The sequence below is a fragment of the Sciurus carolinensis genome, chromosome 8 (assembly GCF_902686445.1).
Source record: "Sciurus carolinensis chromosome 8, mSciCar1.2, whole genome shotgun sequence".
Classification (NCBI taxonomy): domain Eukaryota; kingdom Metazoa; phylum Chordata; class Mammalia; order Rodentia; family Sciuridae; genus Sciurus; species Sciurus carolinensis.
The window spans coordinates 63,243,209-63,263,065 of NC_062220.1; the positions used below are offsets into that span (position 1 = coordinate 63,243,209).

Consider the following 19,857-nt stretch of genomic DNA (forward strand, 5'->3'; position numbering starts at 1 on the left):
CTTAAAATGGCAATACTTCAAAATATACACACACACACACATACACACATACACAGAGACCTTCAAAATAGCTTCGGTTATGTCAAAGTGAATAGTACTACCTTATTTAATGCAAAAGTTTTTTTTAAATTTTCTTCTTTGTTTTTCTTTTTTCTTTTTAATTTTTTGCAAAAGTGTCTTAAATCAGTAACTATACTCATACTTTACTTGGACTGGGAATGTAGTTCACTTGCCTTAGCATGTGTAAGACTGGTTTTGACCCCTAGCACACAGGGAAAAATAAAATAAAATGGACATTTTACTTTTAAAAGTAATTCAACAGTCGTTGTCAAATATTGTTCCACAAAATTTTAGTTCACAAAATGATCTGAAATAGTCTACAAAATTAAGAAAAGTAAAATAAGACAGAAGAACAGGATAGAAGAAATTGAGAGACCTGAGAGTTTATACTATTTTTTTCAAACCAAAAAAAGCCATCACTTTTAAGATATGCTATTGACTTAATGATGGTTTACACTGCAGCAATAGGTGAATGGTGGTATACATATCAGATAGACATTATGGATACATCAATTTTTAAGACACATTCAGATTTTAGAAATTCTGAAATTGAAAAACCAGACCTGAGATGTAGCTCAGTGGTAGGTGCTTGCAAGAAGGCACAAGACCCTGGATTAAATACTCAGCAAAAGAAAGTAAGGAGGAAGGATGAAAGAATGGAAGGGTAAAAGGACAGAAGGAAGGAAGGCTGATTTCAGAGGTATAAGTTCTATTGATATCTTCATACTCCTCTCAATGTTAGTAGGTAACAAACACATGAATATGTGTTTGAAAACTGTTAGTGAAAATATATTGATTGAGTGATGACAGTAATATGAAGCATACATTATTAGACAGCTAAATGCTTGAGAAATATCTAAAATCATAGTAAGTGACTATATTAAATTATAGGCCCATGCTGTTACATAGCTACTAATACTGGAAAATAAATGTACAAACAGTAACACATATTTCACCCAAAATTAGAGAATCTTTTTATCTACTTCACCAGAAAATGCTAATGGTCACATTCCTAAATGTAACAGAGGTAACATCTTTTAATTTGACTAGGCTTTTTTTTTTTAACTCTAAGAACTTTAAAGTATAAATTTAATCAGAAAACTTAAGCAAAACAAAGAATCAGAAGTCAGTTATATTAGACTCTGTAACAATAAACCCAGAGTCCCTTTAAGTATTATTTTGGAAAAGTAAACAAATTAATTATTTTCTTTAACTCATAAGTATGTCTTCAAAGAGATTTAATTTTCAGAGCATTATTACTAATGGAGTCCCCTGGGCAAGATGGCTGACTAGAGGTGCCTGGCAAGTTTCCCTCCAAAACAAAGATAAAAACAACAGCTATTTCACTAGAGTATTTGAGGCAGAATGCAGAGGAATGTGGCAGAGACACCAAGAGCACAGAGCCAAACTATGGCTTTATAAAAAAGGGAACTAAGCACAAGGTACCAACCCTCCTATCTCTCAAGATCAACCCTTAACCCAGAGGGACTTTATTTGACAAAGAAAGAACAAGGACCCCAGCAGTCCCCATGCATCCCACAGACACCTGAAGCATTTGCTGCTGGCAAGGTCTGCAGTCCCCCAGGCTCTGAGCCCATTTTAGGGTTACCACACTACTGCATTGCTCCAGAGAAGGACAGAGCCTAGTCCATGTTGTGTCCTCTCTCACAGAGGTTCTTGCTGAACAGTTCCATCTTGAGACCTTTCTCACCTTCCCACATCTGCAGAAAGCATCTGGGCAGCCCTGCCTACATTCCTGCTACCCTAGCAAGCAGCTGGGTGATCCTGCTAACCTATCTTCAGCACCCTGGGAAGCAGACTGGCAGCCCTGCTTGCACACCAAGCCAATGCCAAAAGGAGTCAGGCAGTCTTCTATGAACAGGTTGGCTCCCACAGGTCCTGCAAAGTCATGTGCACAGCCCTCAAACACTGATAGGCACTGTGGCCACTCAGAGGTACTCTACCTGGGCACCTACAGACACTACTGATGTTCATTATAGCTGAAGAAGCTATATAGAAACTACATTAAAGTGTACACAGTGTACTCAACTACACTAAAGTACAAACACAGTGTACTCAACTGACACTCTAGGACATATCACCAGAAGAAATCTTTTATTATAAAAGCTGTCCTATAAAAGTGGTATAGGCAACTTCATCAGATGAATGAAGATCCATATAGGGACAAAAAAGTAATAAGGGAGCATGATATCTCCAAAGAAACACAATAACTGTAGCAACACACCTGAGACCAGAAAAGGAAATCGATAAAATGTAAAAGAATTAAAATAATTTTAAGGAAACTCAATGTGATTCAAGAGAACACAGTCAATTCGATGAAATTAGGAAGATAATTCATAATAAGAAAAAAATTTGTCAGAGATAAAAATCACAAAAACAAATTTTGGGGCTAAATAACTCAATAAATGAAATAAAAAATTCAGTTGAGAACTTCAAAGCAGAAAGAGCAAGCCAAAGAAAGAATTTCTAAGCTTGAAGATGAATCTTTTAAAATGAGAGAGAGAAGTGAAAAGAAAAATAAAAAAGAAGTAAGAAAGTCTACAAGACTTATGGGGAATACCCCAACTTTCATATAGAGTTCTACTTCAAAGCATACTTTAGTTAAGCTATTAAAAGTATAAGAGAATCTCTATAATGTATAATGTATAATGTATAATGTATAATGGAATCTCTATTAGACTAACATCAGACTTCTCAGAATAAGTTTTAAAGGCCAGAAGAGAATGGGATGACATATTTCAAGTTCTGAAAGGAAAAAACTGCAAACCAAGGAAACTATATCTAAAAAAGCTATCCTTCAGAAATGAATGAGAAAAGAAAATCTTTCCAATACTAGCGAAAACTAAGGAAATGTTTAAGGGAGTTCTACACTAGAAGTAAAAGGATGATAACTATCATCATGAAAGCACTTGAAAGTACAAAATTCACAAGAATAGATACACAAAAGAGAAAGAAAATCAAACCTAATCAATACAAAAAAAACTACTAAACCATAAAGAATGAATAGAAGAAAGGAACAAAGGATGTACAAAACAACTAGAAAAAAATTAATAAAATTACAGTATGTCTTTACTTTCCAATATTAATTGGGAATGTAAGTGGATTAAATTTCTCGATTAAAAAAATACAGGCTGGCTGAATGAATTTTTTAAAATGACCAAAAGATATAAAGATATAGAAGCTCACTTCACCATTACCAGTGAAGACACAATGATGGAAAGAGAAAGAATAGAAAAAGACACACCACATGAATGAACACCAAAAGTGAGTAGGAATAACTATACTTTTATCAGACAAAATAGACTATGTCAAAAAATATAAAAAGAAAAATAAAGCCACCATATAATGATAAAGGGATCAATTAAACAAGAGGAAAATAACAATTGTAAATACAAATGTACCTAATACTGGAGTACCTAATCATATAAAGCAAATATTAGATCTAAAAGGAAAGATTGATTCTATTACAATAATAGTTGGGGTAAGCACTTGTTAGTGTCTAGGAAAGCTTGCTGTTCTGGGCACTGAGATAAGAAAGATTCTATAGAACTGTATTTTATCACAAAATTATAGCCACCACATAATCATTGCATCCTGTTTCTTCAATCCAAAAATTTTTTTATAACCTTTTGTTACATAATTATTGTATGGTCTAATTCTGTTCATCATGCTCCTTCAAAAATAAAAACAACAGTAATATATTTGCCAGTGGTATAGGAATGCACATTCGTCTTCTCATGCACTGACACCAAAACCAGACAAGGACACAATAAGAAAACAATAGATTAATATCCTTAATGACCACAAATATAAAAATTCTCAATAAAATATTAACAAATCAAATCCTACAGTGCTTCCAAAAGGTTACACAATATGATCAAATGGGTCTTCTCTTAGGGATGCAAGAACCAATTAACTTATACAAATCAATAAACGTAATACAGCATATCAACAATGAAGAACAAAAAAAAAGATGATCAGTTCAATAGTGAAGAACAAGCATTTGCTAGAATTCCACATAACTTCATGATAAAAACCCTCAAAATATTAGGCATAGAAGGACAGGGTGTGTGTGTGTGTGTGTGTGTGTGTGTGTGTGTGTACACACTCAGAGCCAACATCATAGTGGGAAAAAGTAAAGTAAGAATGGAGGAACACTGGATTGTGTAGAGGGAAATGAGAGGAGGGGAGGAGGTGGGGGGAAGGAAAGAGGGTGGAATGAGAGAAACATCATTACCGTATGTGCATATATGATTACACAAATGGTGTGACTCTACATCATGTACAACCAGAGAAATGAAAAGTTGTACTACATTAGTGAAGAATGAAACAAAATGCATTCTACTGTCATGTATAATTAAATAGAACAAACAATAAAAAAAAGAAATTAAATGCATCCATATAGGAAAGGAGGAAGTCAAGTTAATGATATCTAAATGAAAATTACAAATCAATGATGAAAGAAACTGTAGAAATTAAGAACGGAAGCCAAACCACATTCATCACTAAAGTGATCTACAGATTCAAGGCACTCCCTATAAAAATACCAATAACACTCTGCACAAAACTAGAAAAAAACAATACTAAAATCTGTATGGAATCACAAAAGACCCTGAAGACGCAAAACAATCCCAAGCAAAAAGAACAAAGCTAGAGATATAATCATTCCTGACTTCAAAATATGCTATAAAGCTGTAGTAACCAAAACCATTTTATTAACAGACCAATGAAACAGAATAAAGAACATAGAAATAAATCCAAATATTTATAGACTACTGATTTTTTTTTTTTTTGCGGTGCTGGGGATTGAACCCAGGCCTTGTGATTGCAAGGCAAGCACTCTACCAACTGAGCTATATCTCCAGCCCTAGACTACTGATTTTTGATAGACACCAAGAAGATATTGAAGAAAGCAAAGTCTCTTCAATAAATGATGATGAGAAAAATGGATATCCATATGCAGAAGAATTAAACTAGACCCCTTTCTCTCATCATAAACAAAAATAAACTCAAAATGGAAGACTTAAATGTTAGACCCTAAACCATGAAATTACTATTTAGAAAATCCTGGAAAACTAGGGACAATGTTTCAAGATATTTGCCTGGAAAGAGTTTTTGACTATAACCCCAAAAGCAAAGGCAATGAAAACAAAAGTTGACAAAGAAGATTACATCAAACTAAAATATTTCTTCACAGCAAAGGAAAAAATTAACAGAGTTTAAGAAAAGACTTACGGAATGGGAGAAAATATTTGCAAACTATTCATCCAACAAGGGTCTAATATACAAAATATACAAGGAACTAAAAAAAAAAAATAATACAATTGAGAAGTAGGCAAATGATTTAACATGATCTTTAAAAAGAAGATATACAAATGGCCAATAAATATATGAAAAAATGTTCAACATCACTAACTGTCAGAGAAATACAAATCAAAACCACAATGAGATACTATCACACCCCACTTAAAATGACTATTTTCAAAAATAAAATAAAAAGTTACAAATTCTGATGTAGATATGGAAAAAGGAGAAGTCTCATACTGTTGGTGGGAATATAATTGAAAGAGCCGTTAAGGAAAACAGTATGGAAGTTTCTTAAAAAAACAAAACAGCCTTATGATACAGCAATCATACTACGGGTGTATATACAGAGGAAATGCAGTGAGTACGTTAAGGAAACAACTGCATTCTCATATTCGCTGCAACACTATTCAAAAGAGCCAAGACATGAAATCAACTAAGGTATTAACAGATGAAAGAAAATATATACACAATAAAATATTATTCTGCCTTAAGAAAAATTCTGTCATTTGCAGCAACATGAATGGAACTGGAGGACATTATGTTAAATAAAGTCAGTCAAGCACAGAAAAGATAAATATTGTACATTCTTAATTATAGGTAGAAACTAAAAAGTTTATTTTGTAAAAGTAGAGAATGGAATAATCATTACCAGAGCCTGGTAACAGAAGAGAGAAAGGTGGGGATGGAGAAAGGACAGTTGCAGGACACAGGGGTACAGTTGGATAAGAGGAATAACTTCTAATTTTCTACAGCACAGTAGAATAATTACAGTTGACAAAAGTTAATCGACTATTTCAAAATAGAGAATAGAAAGTACTTTCAATATTCCTAACAAAAAGAAATGATAAGTGATCCAAGATAGCGAAACAGGAGGAGGCTGCATTACTTGTTGCTCTGTAATTCAGGATTCAAGAAGAGGAAATACTGTGTCTCTGTGAGGCAGTTCTCGCTGCCCACTGATCCTCTGCTGTTTACCCCATTTGCCCAGAATGATCACCCACCGTCTGCCAGCACACTGCCTGCCTTTTATGTGCAGACTGCTCACTGACTGCTGTCTATCATCTGCTATTTGCTCATTTTCCCGCCTCTTACCTGGCCACTGCCCACCTTTCACCTACCCATTGCTTACCGCCTGATGTCTACCAGCCTATGGCCTTACCTGCAGACCACATGCAGACTGCCCACCTGCAAATTACCCACCTGTTACCTGGACTCCAATGTCACAGTACCTGCAGGTTTGGTTACACAAGGCTGCCGTCATCTTGGGACACCAGCCAGGGCCTGCAATTTATATCGCAGTGGTCACTGCCATGTCGGAGCATGGCCACCTTGGTCTGGGGACTCAGACCAGGGCCTAGAGATATACTGGAATACCTGCAGGTCTGATTGCACCTGAGGTCTTTCTGCTGGGTGTGCTAGTGGCCAGCATCTAGCTGGTTCTTAGCAGGATTCCTCCTTTCTGTGAGCGCAACCCTGGGGGTCTCTATGCAAGCTGAAAGGGCATTGAGGTCCTGGGACAGCAGCAAGGCAGGGTCTGGGGAAGCTGAAGCCAAGGTCCATCAGACTGCAGCTGAGTTTCCATGGCCAGTCTGGATCTGGAAAGCCTGTGGAAAGCCTGAGACTAGGAGCAGGTCCCTCGGGGGAGAACAAGGTGAAGAAACTGGAGAAAACCGGGATCTCTCCAGCTCAGTGAGTCCTGAAATGTGCAGGGACAGAAGGGGCCACCTACATGGGTGGGAAGACTGTAAGAGGGTGTGAGGGCATCTTGCTATAGGCTCACCCACCCAAATGGTCCAGTGCCCACCAGACTGGAGCTAACATCAAACTTCAGACAAACCAGGCTATGGGCAGCAAAGGCAAGTTGAGAAAATGTTTGAAAGTCTACAAAAGCAATCATTCAATTTTCCCCTGAGACTTCCCTTTTTTTTTTTTTTCTTTAAATTTTTTCACCCTCTCTATCACACCTCTACCATCTTTGAATCCAAATCGTTTTTCATGCATCAATTTATTGAGGAATGGGATGTCTGAGTAGTATATTATAGTTTTGTTGTGCATTCTTATATTTTTACATTTTTAAAAATAAATATCTGTATACATTTCTTCTCTCACCCACCTTTCTCCCTGGATTTTCTCTCACTTCTCTCGGACTAACAGCCAACCTCTATTAATTCCTCCCTTGCTCTTAACCAAAAATTTTTACCTCTATCTTCTCTCTCTCTCTCCCTCATAAACATCACATCTTATACACTACTTATGTTCCCTCACTGTCCATCATTTGAAATGGTAGACCCTTTTAGCAAATTTACTGTTTATATTGTAGATAATAATTGAACACTTCATTTCTGACTATTGTGACAAAACTGTAAATGCCTTAATAGGAGCCATTTGGTTTAAGGTGGTATATCATTTGCTTTGGGTGCTGTTAATACTGGTTCCCCCTTAAAGGTGAGGTACTGGAAGCCTTCAGGGACACTATAAGACTACAGGGTAGACTCTGTACTGCCTCAGCTCCACACCACTAGGTGGGAAGACACACAAACAACATGAAAAAACAAGGGAACAAAGTGTCCCAAACAAACCAAGATGCTCCAACAATAGAATCCATAGATAACACAGTAGAAGAAATGTCACAGGAGTTTAGAAGATACAGAGATAGACTGACCTTTGAAATAAAGGATGGTATTGGAGAGAAAATACAGGATGTGAAAGATCACTTAATAAAGAGGCAGAGATTATAAAAAGGAATCAAGCAGACATCAAACAAACCCTTCTCAATTTCAAGAATAAAATAGACCACAACATAATAATACTGGGTGACTTTAACATACCTCTCTCACCACTGGATCTTCCAAACAAAAACCAAATAAGGAAACTATAGAATTAAATAATATAATCAATGATTTAGACATAATGGACACATAAAGTATTTCATCCATCACTGAGAGAATACACTTTCTTCTTGGCAATGCATAAGTCCTTCTCTAAAAAGGATCACATCCTATGCCACAAAGCAACTCTCAGCAAATAAAAATACTACCGTGCATTCAATCAGATCATAATGGAATGAAACTAGAAATCAATGGTAAAATAAAAAATAGAAGCTACTCCAACACCTGGAGACTAAATAGCATGCTACAAAATGATGAATGGATAAAAGAAGAAAACAAGGAGGAAATTAAAAAATACATAGAGGTAAATGAGAACACCAATACAACACATCAAAATCTCTGGCTCACTATGAGGGCAGTGCTAAGAGGAAAGTTCATTGCATTGAATGCATACATTAAAAGAATAAAAAGTGAACATATGAATGACCTAATATTACATCTCAAAGACCTAGAAGAAAAAGAACAAATTAACACCCACAGCAGCAGAAGATAGGTAATAATTAAAATCGGAGCTGAAATCAATGAAATTGAAACAACAACAAAAAAAACTGAAAAAAAATCAACAAAAGTTGGTTCTTTGAAAAAAATAAATAAAATTGATAAACACTTAGCCATACTAACAAAGAGAAAAGGGAGAAAACTCAAATTACTAAAATTCATGATGAAAAAGGAAATATCACAATGCATACTACCAAAATACAGAAAATAATTAGAAACTACTTTGAAAATTAATACTCAAATAAAATAGAAAAACTTGACATTGACAAACTTCTAGAGACACATGATCTACCCAAACTGATGCAGGACATACACAATTTAAACAGATCAATTTTAAGCAATGAAACACAAGAGGCCATCAAAAGCCTATCAACCAAGAAAAGACCAGGATCAGATGGATTCTCAGCCAAGATCTACAAGATTTTCAAAGAATTAACACCGATACTCCTCAAATTACTCCATGAAACAGAAAAGGAGGGAACCCTTCCAAACTCATTCCATAAGACTAGTATCACCCTAACAGTAAAACCAAACAAAGACACATCAAGGAAAGAAAATTTCAACTGATATCCCTTATGAACACAGATGCAGAAATTCTCAATAAAATTGTTTTGCATACAAAAAACATATTAAAAAGATAGTGCACCACGATCAAGTGGGGTTCATCCCAGGGATGCAAGATTGGTTCAATATACGGAAATCAAAAAACATAATTCATCACATCAACAGACTTAAAGACAAGAATCATGTGATTATCCCAATAGACAAAGAAAAAGCATTTGACAAAATTCAGCACCTCTTCATGTTCAAAACACTAGAAAACTAGGGATAGTAGGAAATATGTCAACATTGTAAAAGCTATCTGTGCTAAGCCCAAGGACAACATCATTCTAAATGGAGAAAAACTGAAAGCATTCCCTCTAAAAACTGGAACGAGACAGGGATGCCCTCTTTCACCACTTCTATTTAACATCGTCCTTAAAACTCTAGTCAGAGCAATCAGAACACAAAAGAAATTTAAGGAATACGACTAGGAAAAGAAGAACTCAAACTATCACTGTTTGCCTACAACATGATTCTATATTTAGAGGATCCAAAAAATTCCACCAGAAAAGTTATAGCACTCATGACTGAAATCAGCATAATTAGATGGATAGAAAATCAATACCCGTAAATCAAATGCATTCCTGTACATCAGTGACGAATCCCATTGCAAGAGATATTAGGAAAACTACCCCAATTCACAATAGCCTCAAAAAAAAAAAATAAAGTAAAATACTTGGTAATCGATCTAACAAAAGAGGTGAAAGACCTCTACAATGAAAACTACAGAACACTAAAAAAAGAAATTGAAGACCTTAGAACATGGGAAGATCTCCCATGCTCTTGGATAGGTAGAATTAATATTGTCAGAATGGCCATACTACCAAAAGTGTTATACAAATTTAATGCAATACCTATTAATATTTAATGACATTCTCCATAGAAGTAGAAAAAGCAATCATGAAATTCATTTGGAAAAATAAGAGACCCAGAAACACCAAGGAAATCCTCAGCAAGAAGAGTGGAACAGGAGGCATCACACTACCAGACCTTAAACTACACTACAGAGCAATAGTAACAAAAACAGCATGATACTGGCACCAAAATAGACATGAGGACCAAGGGTACTCAGAGACAAACCCACAAAAATATGGTTATCTCATACTAGACAAGATGCCCAAATTATACATTGGAAAAAAGATAGCCTATTCAACAAACGGTGCTGAGAAATCCATATATAACAAAATAAAATTAAACCCTATCTCTCACCCTGCACAAAAATCAACTCAAAGTGGATCAAAGACTTAGGCACCAGAACAGAGACCCTGCATCTAACAGAAGAAAAAGCAGGCCCAAATCTTCATCATGTCAGCTTAGGAACTGATTTCCTTAATAAGACTCCTAAACCGCAAGAAGTAAAATTAAGAAATCAATAAATGGGATGAATTCAAACTAAAAAGCTTCTTCTCAACAAAGGAAACAATCAATAAAGCGAAGAGAGAGGCTACAGAATAGGAGAAAATCTTTATCACATGCACCTCAGATAGAGCACTCATCTCCAGGATATACAAAGAGCTCAAAACACTTAACATTAAAAAAAAAACCAAAAAAAACAAATAACCCAATCAATAAATGGGCTAAGGAACTGAACAGATACTTCACAAAAGAAATACAATCAACAAACATATGAAAAAATGTTCATCATCTCTAGTAATTAGAAAAATGCAAATCAAAACTCAGATTCTATCTCACTCCAGTCAGAACGGCAATTATCAAGAATACAAGCAACAATAAATGTTGGCGAGGATATGGGGAAAAAGGTACATTCATACATTGTTGGTGGTACTGCAGATTGATGCAACCACTTTGGAAAGCAGTATGAAGATTCCTCAGAAAACCTGAAATGGAACCACCATTTGACCCAGCAATCCCACTCCTTGGTTTATACCCAAAGGACTTAAAATCAGCATAGTACAGTGATGTAGTCACATCAATATTTATAGCAGTTCAATTCATAAAAGCTAATCTATGAGAACCAACCTAGATGCCCTTCAACAGATGAATGGATAAAGAAAATGTGGTACATATACACAATGGAATATTACTCAGTCTTTAAGAAGAATGAAATTATGGCACTTGCAGGTAAACTGATAGGACTAGAGAATATTATGCTAAGTGAAATAAGCCAAGCCCAAAAAAACAAAGGTCAAATGTTTTCTCTGATAAGCAAATGCTGATCCATAGTGGAATGTGGGTAGGGAAGAACAAAGGAACCTTGGATTATGCAGAGGGGAACGAGGGAAGGGGTGGGGCAGTGGGGATAGGAAGGATGGTAGAATGAGACAGATATTATTACCCTACATACATGTATGGAAAAAATTTTTTTAAAAAAATATTTATCATTGTCAAAAAATTGTAAAAAGAAATGATAAATGATCAATGTGATAGATATGCCAATGACCCTGATGTGATCATTATAAATTGCATAGTTGTATTGAAAATCACCTGTACCCTATAAATATGTATAATCACTATGTGTCAATTAAAAATGAAAAGGTATTTTGAAAACTAAAAGTTTTTTCAGATTAAATACAAAACAGATATGGCACCAAAAGTAATAATGTAGGATAAACAAGATATTTTTTATAGATAATGTGAAGGAAAGTCGGTGTTGTAGTTCATCTTAGAATAATTTAGATATTCAGCTTAATGCAAATTCTTATACATTCATGGAAACAGAGAAAGAAAAAGTAAGGTTTAAGAGACACCAACTATATAGCACTTTAACATTTTGAAAAAATTCAAGCCATCAATCAATTCAGAAGGTATAAGTTATATTGACAATCAAGTTTAATCATAGTACTTACCTGATTTTAGTTTCATCAGTACTATTTATACAGCCTCATAGAAGAAATTCTGGAGAAAACATTTAGCTCAAGGACAACTACCATATCTAAATCATTTCATATTGGCTAATATAAAATCATAGAAGGGTATTTAAAAAATTACACTTACTTTGTTGGGAACATTCCTTAATGTTCCTATGACCCAGGCTGTCTCTTCTGGTTTAACAGTTTCACACTGAGGTTCATGGTTTTGCATCCCGGCTTCACTGCTTTTAACAGTCTTTTTTCCATCAAGAGATACATAGCCATTGTCAGTCTCAGTTGACTTATCAATTGAATTCTTTGCTTTCTTTGATCTAAAAAGAAAAATACGTAGAAGCATGTTATATGAACTTAGCTTATTTTAAGTAAGCTGAGAGAGTAACCTATCATAGAAATGGATGTTGATAACACTGATAAAGTTAATGGATAACTTTATTTTTATAAGAAATAATTTAGAGACATAATGTCAGATAAAATCAACAAGTATATTAAAATCTTAGTTGATGTTGAGGTCTTACAAAGAGCAATTCTAAGAAACATGGCCTAATTTATCAAACAATTTAACAAAAATCACCTGGTTTTTGCGAAAGGTATAAGAACAAAATTTTGCCCATTTTATTATGGTTAATAATATATTTTGACACTTTTTATTTCAAAAGCTGAGTAATTATCACGTCAAATTGCAATTAGTGGTTTAACTTGGTTTTTTCCTTTTTTACTCCTGGGAATTAAACTCAGGGGTCCTTTACCACTGAGTTCCATTCCCAGTCTTTTTTATTTTTTGTTTTGAGACACATTGTTGCTAAGTTTCTGAAGGTCTCACTAAGTTGATGAGGCTAGCCTGAAACTTGCAATCTTCCTGCCTTACACTTGGCTTAATTTAGTTTTAATATTTTAGGGTAGCCAAACTTGCTTTAGCATACAAACATGAATATCTCTAACAAACTCATTTTAATATACACTGGAAACACAAAACTTTTTGTAACATAAAAATATACGAAAAAGAAGAAAATCTTCAATAAAGTTCTAAATAATGGAAGAAGTAAAAATGAGAACACACAGAAAATGAGTAACTAACCCTCTTTCACTCACTGAAAAACTCTCTGGAAAAAAAGATCAGTACCCATGCAGCTAATAAATACCTAAAAGGCTAGAATGGAGGATATTAATTTATAGAAATAAATTTTTTTCTCTATATAAAATATAACATGGGAAATAATAAACTTGCCATTATTTATAAATAGGCAAATGCATGAGAAGTTCTCTTCAGAGATTACAGTGGGTGAAAGAATGGCTATTGAAAAGTTAGTAAATGGTTAGTAGAAATATGTGAGTCCCACACAAAATCAAAATGTGCTCAATGCAAATTAAGTCTATCATAAAACATTATTTAAAAAGCAATTATATTTAAATAACCTGCCTTCAATTTTCCAAAGAATATTGGTTTTTCAAGAAAGGAAAAATACAACTGGTAGATTGCCTTCATATAGATTTAAAAAATTAGGCTTTTGAAAAAAAATGCATACTAATTAGCTATATTGGAATCCATATTTTAGAATGGAGGACTTTATAACTCACCTATTTGAAATGCTCTTTTTGGAAATAAGCAATTAGTAGAACAAAGAAGCCTAAGTGACTTATTTAAGGTCAGACAGCCAGAGGTGAAGCTAGCATTAAAATATGCACCTTCTGACCATGAGGTTACTTACATTCTCCATACTACCTCCAACTGTTCACTCTTTGAGAAACTGCCTATTAAGATTATTCTTAATGCATTTATCAAAACACAGTTTGTGTCTTATGCAAACAGGCCCCTCTCCTCTGCCCTTCTCCTGCAGGACTCCTAAAGGAGACAGATGTAGGTTCTCTACAGAGCTCGATGCTTTTTAGTCATTCAGAACACATCCCCAGTTACAATACTCAGTAGATCCATCTTCTTATCCTTTCCTTTCCATATGATCCTTAGAGAAATGGAGAAACTAAGGGATCAATGAGTCATAGAATAAAGATCATATACAAGTGGCAGAAAAATGGAAGAAAATGGATGATGGTAGAGAAAAAATGGGTAAAAACAGAGAATAAAAGGCACAGAAGAAATTTCTGACCGTCTCTGTTTGGGGAAGAAAGTGATAAAAATACCACTAATTAATTGTTCACCTCTCCCTCAAATAATATATAACATGCAAATGTGGAATGAAAGAAACGAGTTACTTGTCAGAAACTTAAAGAAGTGTGCCAAAAGGTGTTTATGAAAGTTCATGGAAATGAGACTGAGCTAGGAAGGGAGGGAGAAAGGAGAATAAATGAGGTTAAAAGAATGAATGAAAATGTTGCTAAAACTATTAATCATATAGAATGTGTAAAAGGAGAAATTTATTTGAGAAAAAAGATGGTACATCCTGAAAAAGGTCAGTAGGCAGTTGGAAACATGGGCCTGGAAGCCAGTAGTCAGAAGTAGAAATAGTTACTGAAAACTTGGAAAAACCTATAGAGTGAAATATATAGGGCAAAAAAGAAAAAAGCTTGGTGGAAAAACCTTTGAGTCAAAGTGTTTTTTTCTAGAGAGAATATATTCTTTCTTTATCAGGACAGGTTAAGTACCATCAAAGCAGAGGGGAACATAACAGCAACACTCATTCTATACAATACCTTTCAGCTTTCTCACTACCTCCCTTCCTTACTTCTGCTTCCTTCTAATCTTTTGAGTTGTTTCTCCTCACAATACACGTAACACTCTCCGAAGACATGAACAGTACGTTTCAAAGCTATAGTAGCTATTTGATACTTCTTATGAAGCAAGTGCAGATAAATTACAAAATAAGCTGCAATAGCAAAAGAAAATACTAAATGTTGGGCTAGGATCATGGCTCAGTGGTAGAGTGCTTGCCTAGCACATGTGAGGCCCTGGGTTTGATCCTCAGCACCACATAAAAAAATAAAATGAAATAAAGGTATTGTGTCTACCTACAACTAAAAAACACACACACGCACACACATTAAAAAAAAGAAAATGCTAAATGTAAATACAACCCTCAGTTTACCAAGCACCTGAAAACACAAAAACAATCTGGCATTTGAAAGTATCAACAGAATGGAACAGCAGGGGCAGCCCAGTGACAGTAAATGACAGCCAATATGAGAATATTGTGAATGTAGGGTGCAAGATGCAGCCTGGCAAGGTCAGGACACAGGCTATACATGGAAGATTCACTGAATAAGTAACCATACTAAGAATGTTGGGAATCAGGTTTTCACTGAGAGAAAATAAATATAGAAAAAAGAATAAACTCAGTGACAAAGTAATGAAATTGAAAGCTACATTGTGTAGGTAAACTGAAGCTATCATTGCAAATGCATGGCTGATAGACAGATAGATAGATAGAAAGAGAGATAGAGGTGTTTAGAACTTTATCTATTTTACATTTTATATTATGGTATATATACTACCATATATTCACATATGCACAGAATAAAAATGTAAAGGAATACACACACACACACACTTTTAGCTCTGCTCACTGAAAAGGCCTGGGGATAGCAACATCCCAATAGCAGTTAGCACATTTTGCACTCAGATTTTGGTTTCTATACACAGTTCTTTTGAAGAAACAGCTGAATCCAGGGCTGGGACAGAGAAGTACAAATTGAACCTGAAATGATTTGTTGTGCTAGAGAGGAACATGTCAAAAAAACAAAGAGCCTGCTCAAGGGGGTTCTACCAAAAAAATTTAGGTCAATTGAATCTAATTTAATCTAATGGGTTATTTTCATAGTCTTAAGGCATCACAGGATATTTACTGCTTATAAAAGGAAAAATAAAATAAATTTATATTTGGAGAAATCTGGTGAACATCTTAATCAAGTGATTAATGTAAATATTACTAGTAATGGAACAAATCCACATTGTTTGCTATCTGATAGGATGCAATGAGTCAAACCAGAATCATTTGTGTGATATTCCAGTCAAAAAAGCATAACTTGGGCATAATGATAAAGACTGTGCTTTTAAATGTTTAAATCCTGCTCTTTAGGTGCAAAAAAGCCCATGTTTGTGTATTTCCTTATTTCTATGGTATAAATATTTCACCATGGCCAATTTCAGCTACCAACTGATACTGCTGATCAAAGAATTGGGAAAAAATATGTCCATTCAGCTCTCAAAAGTCACTTGGAGCCAGAACCAGCATACTATTGGCACAAACCCAAACTGAGAGACATTTTACAAAGTAGCTGCCCTAAGTCTTTAAAAAATATAGAGCATGAAACTCAAGGAAAGGCTGAGGATCTGTTTCAAACTGAAGGAGAGAAAAGGGACATGACCACTGAGTATGGCATATGATTCCAGATTACAACCTTTTGTTAATGATGGATTAATAAGGAAAATTAGCAGAATTTTAACCAGTTATTTGGATGAAAGGTACAAAGGATTTCTTTGTGTTGTTCTTGAAACTTTTCTATAAGTTTGAACCTCTTCAAAATAAAACTATATATTGAAAAAAGTAGAAAATAATTTGTCATCTGATCAGAGCATTCTTTGGATGTGAGCACAAAGGAAATGCTAAAAGGAGAAATGGTAGAAGAGGTAAACTCCAATTATTGCAGATATAGAGTTAAAAGCTGTAGCTGCTCCAAGCCAGGTTTAATTTTACCACTGCTTGCTATATGACTCATATTTCCAATAATAAATGAAAGTTAAAAAGTATCAAAGAATAATACTAATATCTCAAAAGGAACACAGGTTACCAAGGCTCAGATGTTAAATAATCCTCCTATTCTTTTGTATGAAGGAGTAAAAGGACTAGGGAAAGGCAGTAGGGGAAAGAAAACAAAAATTTTAAATTCTACTTACAGCATATTTTTAAAGGGAATCTACTTCTATTTAAGTCAACTTTAAAACATACAAAAATAAACCGAAGCAAGACAGTCCTTTGATTTTAAAATAAACATATATCTAAATTATCATTCCTCACCAAAAACTGAGAGCAAAGTAGAAAGAAACTGGTATTGATTAAAGTATTGCAGTATAGAAAGAAAGGATACTTTTTAGTATTACTTACTTACACACACACACACACACACACAAATGTAACCTGATATTTACATTTAATGCATATAATACAGTCACTTAATAAAACCAGAGTTAACAGCATTTTCTTAGATCAACAACCCAAACATTATGAGTCACAGGAATCCGGGAAGTGACACTAGTATCTTGAGAACAAGAGATATATCTCTATACTTGTTCTACTTATTCCATGATAAATGCATTATTTTCTAGATGCAGTACATCTCTGGCAACTGCAGTGGCCTGGCAAAGAAATAATTCCTTGTCAAAAGTTGATTTTGTTAGTTATGTTCTGGAAGGCAAGATGTGAAAGAGAGGAGAGTACAATAAATGGTAGCAGAGGTGCTGGGGAGTGCAGCAGGGAGCACCACAGAGCTCAAAAGGTGATGGCTCACCTTGCCCTGAGGGCAAACTCTCAGGAGTTATCCAAGTACCCACTCCAGGTAAAAAAGCAGCGTGGACTTAGTGTGTCATGCACATGTGCTAGAAAGCTTTTCCTGAATGGAAAAAGGAAGCCAACACTGTCACCTGAAAGGTGACAAGATATCTTGCTTCTGTATTTTAAGTGTCTCTACATTGTATGCAGATCAAATTATGAAGTGAAAAGTGTTTTAGAAATTGCAAATGTGGCAGCAAATTTTACTAATTTTTATTGTTTAACCCATGAACTCACTCCTGAATTTTGAAAAAATGCTTAGCAGACCAATAATGAGAAAACAGGTTGTACTTAATCAAAGGACAGCTCAGTCTTCATGTGGACCTCATATAATTCTAGCAAAAATCAAGGAAACAGTATTTAATATGACCAGAAAATTTGCAATTTCTAGTAGGCTTTTTAGAATACTGAAAATTGATTGCAGATTACATTTTACAAATTGATTACATTTGCCATTTTATGAATACCTAAGATTATGGAGGTGTAAAGAAACAACTGAACTTTTGTCATTTTCTGTATTCTTTTCAACTCTTATGATTTTTTTTATTCTATGATTCTTAAAGGAAATGATCTCAGATTTAATTCTGTCCCAAATGTTAAAGAAGTTCATGGGGGAAACTAGGTGCTTGTCTTAGGAACATCTATCCATCCTGAGGGAGAAGGGTTTAGATGAAGGCACAGTCACCCAAACCCAGTCATTCACCAGGATAGTCAACCATCACAATGTTGCCACTGTCCTTCACCTTTGTTGCTTACCTTCTTGGCCTCCTGAGTTCAGCATACTTTTCTATTCAGAATGAATGAATGAATGAGTGATTGATCTTACCAGATTTCTAAGAACCACTGTTCTTGTAAAAACATTACATTATCCAACTCCTTGTTTAAATTTCACTCTCCAGACCCATCTAAAATATGAAGGCTTCCTTATTTTCCTTGGCAGAGATAATTTTACCTTTTTGCTCCCAGAATGCTCTATTATATTTACAATATTGTATTTTAGTCCATCAGCTTTAGTTTTGTATTCCCAGCATGTAACATAATGCCTGGCTCATGAAAGATAATGATTTTTTTTTAATCAGTAAGAAAATAAAAAGTCAGCAATAATCTGTGAATCAGGTTTTGAATAGAAAACATTTGCTGAGAAACAATGTGCAATTTCATTGTCACTGTCAAGACTTGTTTTGTTTGTGGGGCTGGGGGTTGAACCCAGGGCCTTGTGCATGCGAGGCAAGCACTCTACCAACTGAACTACATCCCCAGTCCAAGACTTACAGTTTTATAATTAGCCTACCACTTTAATGACTGGATGACAGAACCTTCGTAAAAATTTCCTTAGAGTATTATGATTGACATTCAAGGAAGAGTAGCTCTGTCAAAAAAGGCAATGGGAAAAAAAATGACATTTTGAAATACATGTGGTATAATCACTTTAACTCATTTGTGGAAAAAAAAATGATGTTAGTCTTTTCTGAAAAAAAATGTAAACAAATATATAATCTACATCATAAATAAACATAAAACTGGATGTTTTCATATGAAAAACTCAAAAAGTTGACACAATTCTTAAAGGACTTACTAGTTTACAAATCTCAAATTTACTGTATCAAATATGAAAACTAGTGTGTTTCCACATTAAAATACTAGTCAGGTAATCAAACACACATAGTGTTCTATTCTGCCATGAAAAAATAAATGCTAGAAATATTTTCTGGTATCCTGAAAAATATTCTGAAGTATATAGATACAAAACTGAAGATCATCCTTTCAGTATTAAAAGACATTAGGGAGTTGTGTGGGAAAGGTTAACCAACAGTAGAAGGTAACTCTTGTCCTAGAACATGAAATTTCTAGTCCCACTCTCACTTCCACAAGGTTAGGAAAGAGGGGGGAAAAGGGGATAGTAGAGAGGCATAATACATAAAATCTCAAATACCAGAAAACATAAGAGCCAACATATAACCATCACTGTTATCTGGAACTGTGCTTACACCTTGATTACAAGAATTCAGCTTAGGACTTCAAAAAATAATATTTTTATTAAGATATTTTTGTACCTAACATTGAAAATAGCCTCATTCATATGCCAGCAAACAAGCTCCCAATGAGATAGATGAAAGCAGTTCACTTGTTTAAAATATTTAGATATATAGT

At 34.6% G+C, this 19,857-nt stretch overlaps 1 protein-coding gene across 7 annotated transcripts in view; it reads right to left on the reverse strand.

Moving 5' to 3' along the window:
* Phtf2 (putative homeodomain transcription factor 2) overlaps positions 1 to 19,857 on the reverse strand; it is a 165,831-nt gene that overhangs the window by 29,475 nt on the left and 116,499 nt on the right. For all 7 annotated transcript variants that reach the window (XM_047561744.1, XM_047561745.1, XM_047561741.1 and 4 more), the window contains one exon: positions 12,333 to 12,519. In XM_047561744.1, coding sequence (XP_047417700.1) covers positions 12,333 to 12,519 — 187 coding nt within the window. The remainder of the gene's footprint in view (positions 1 to 12,332; positions 12,520 to 19,857) is intronic.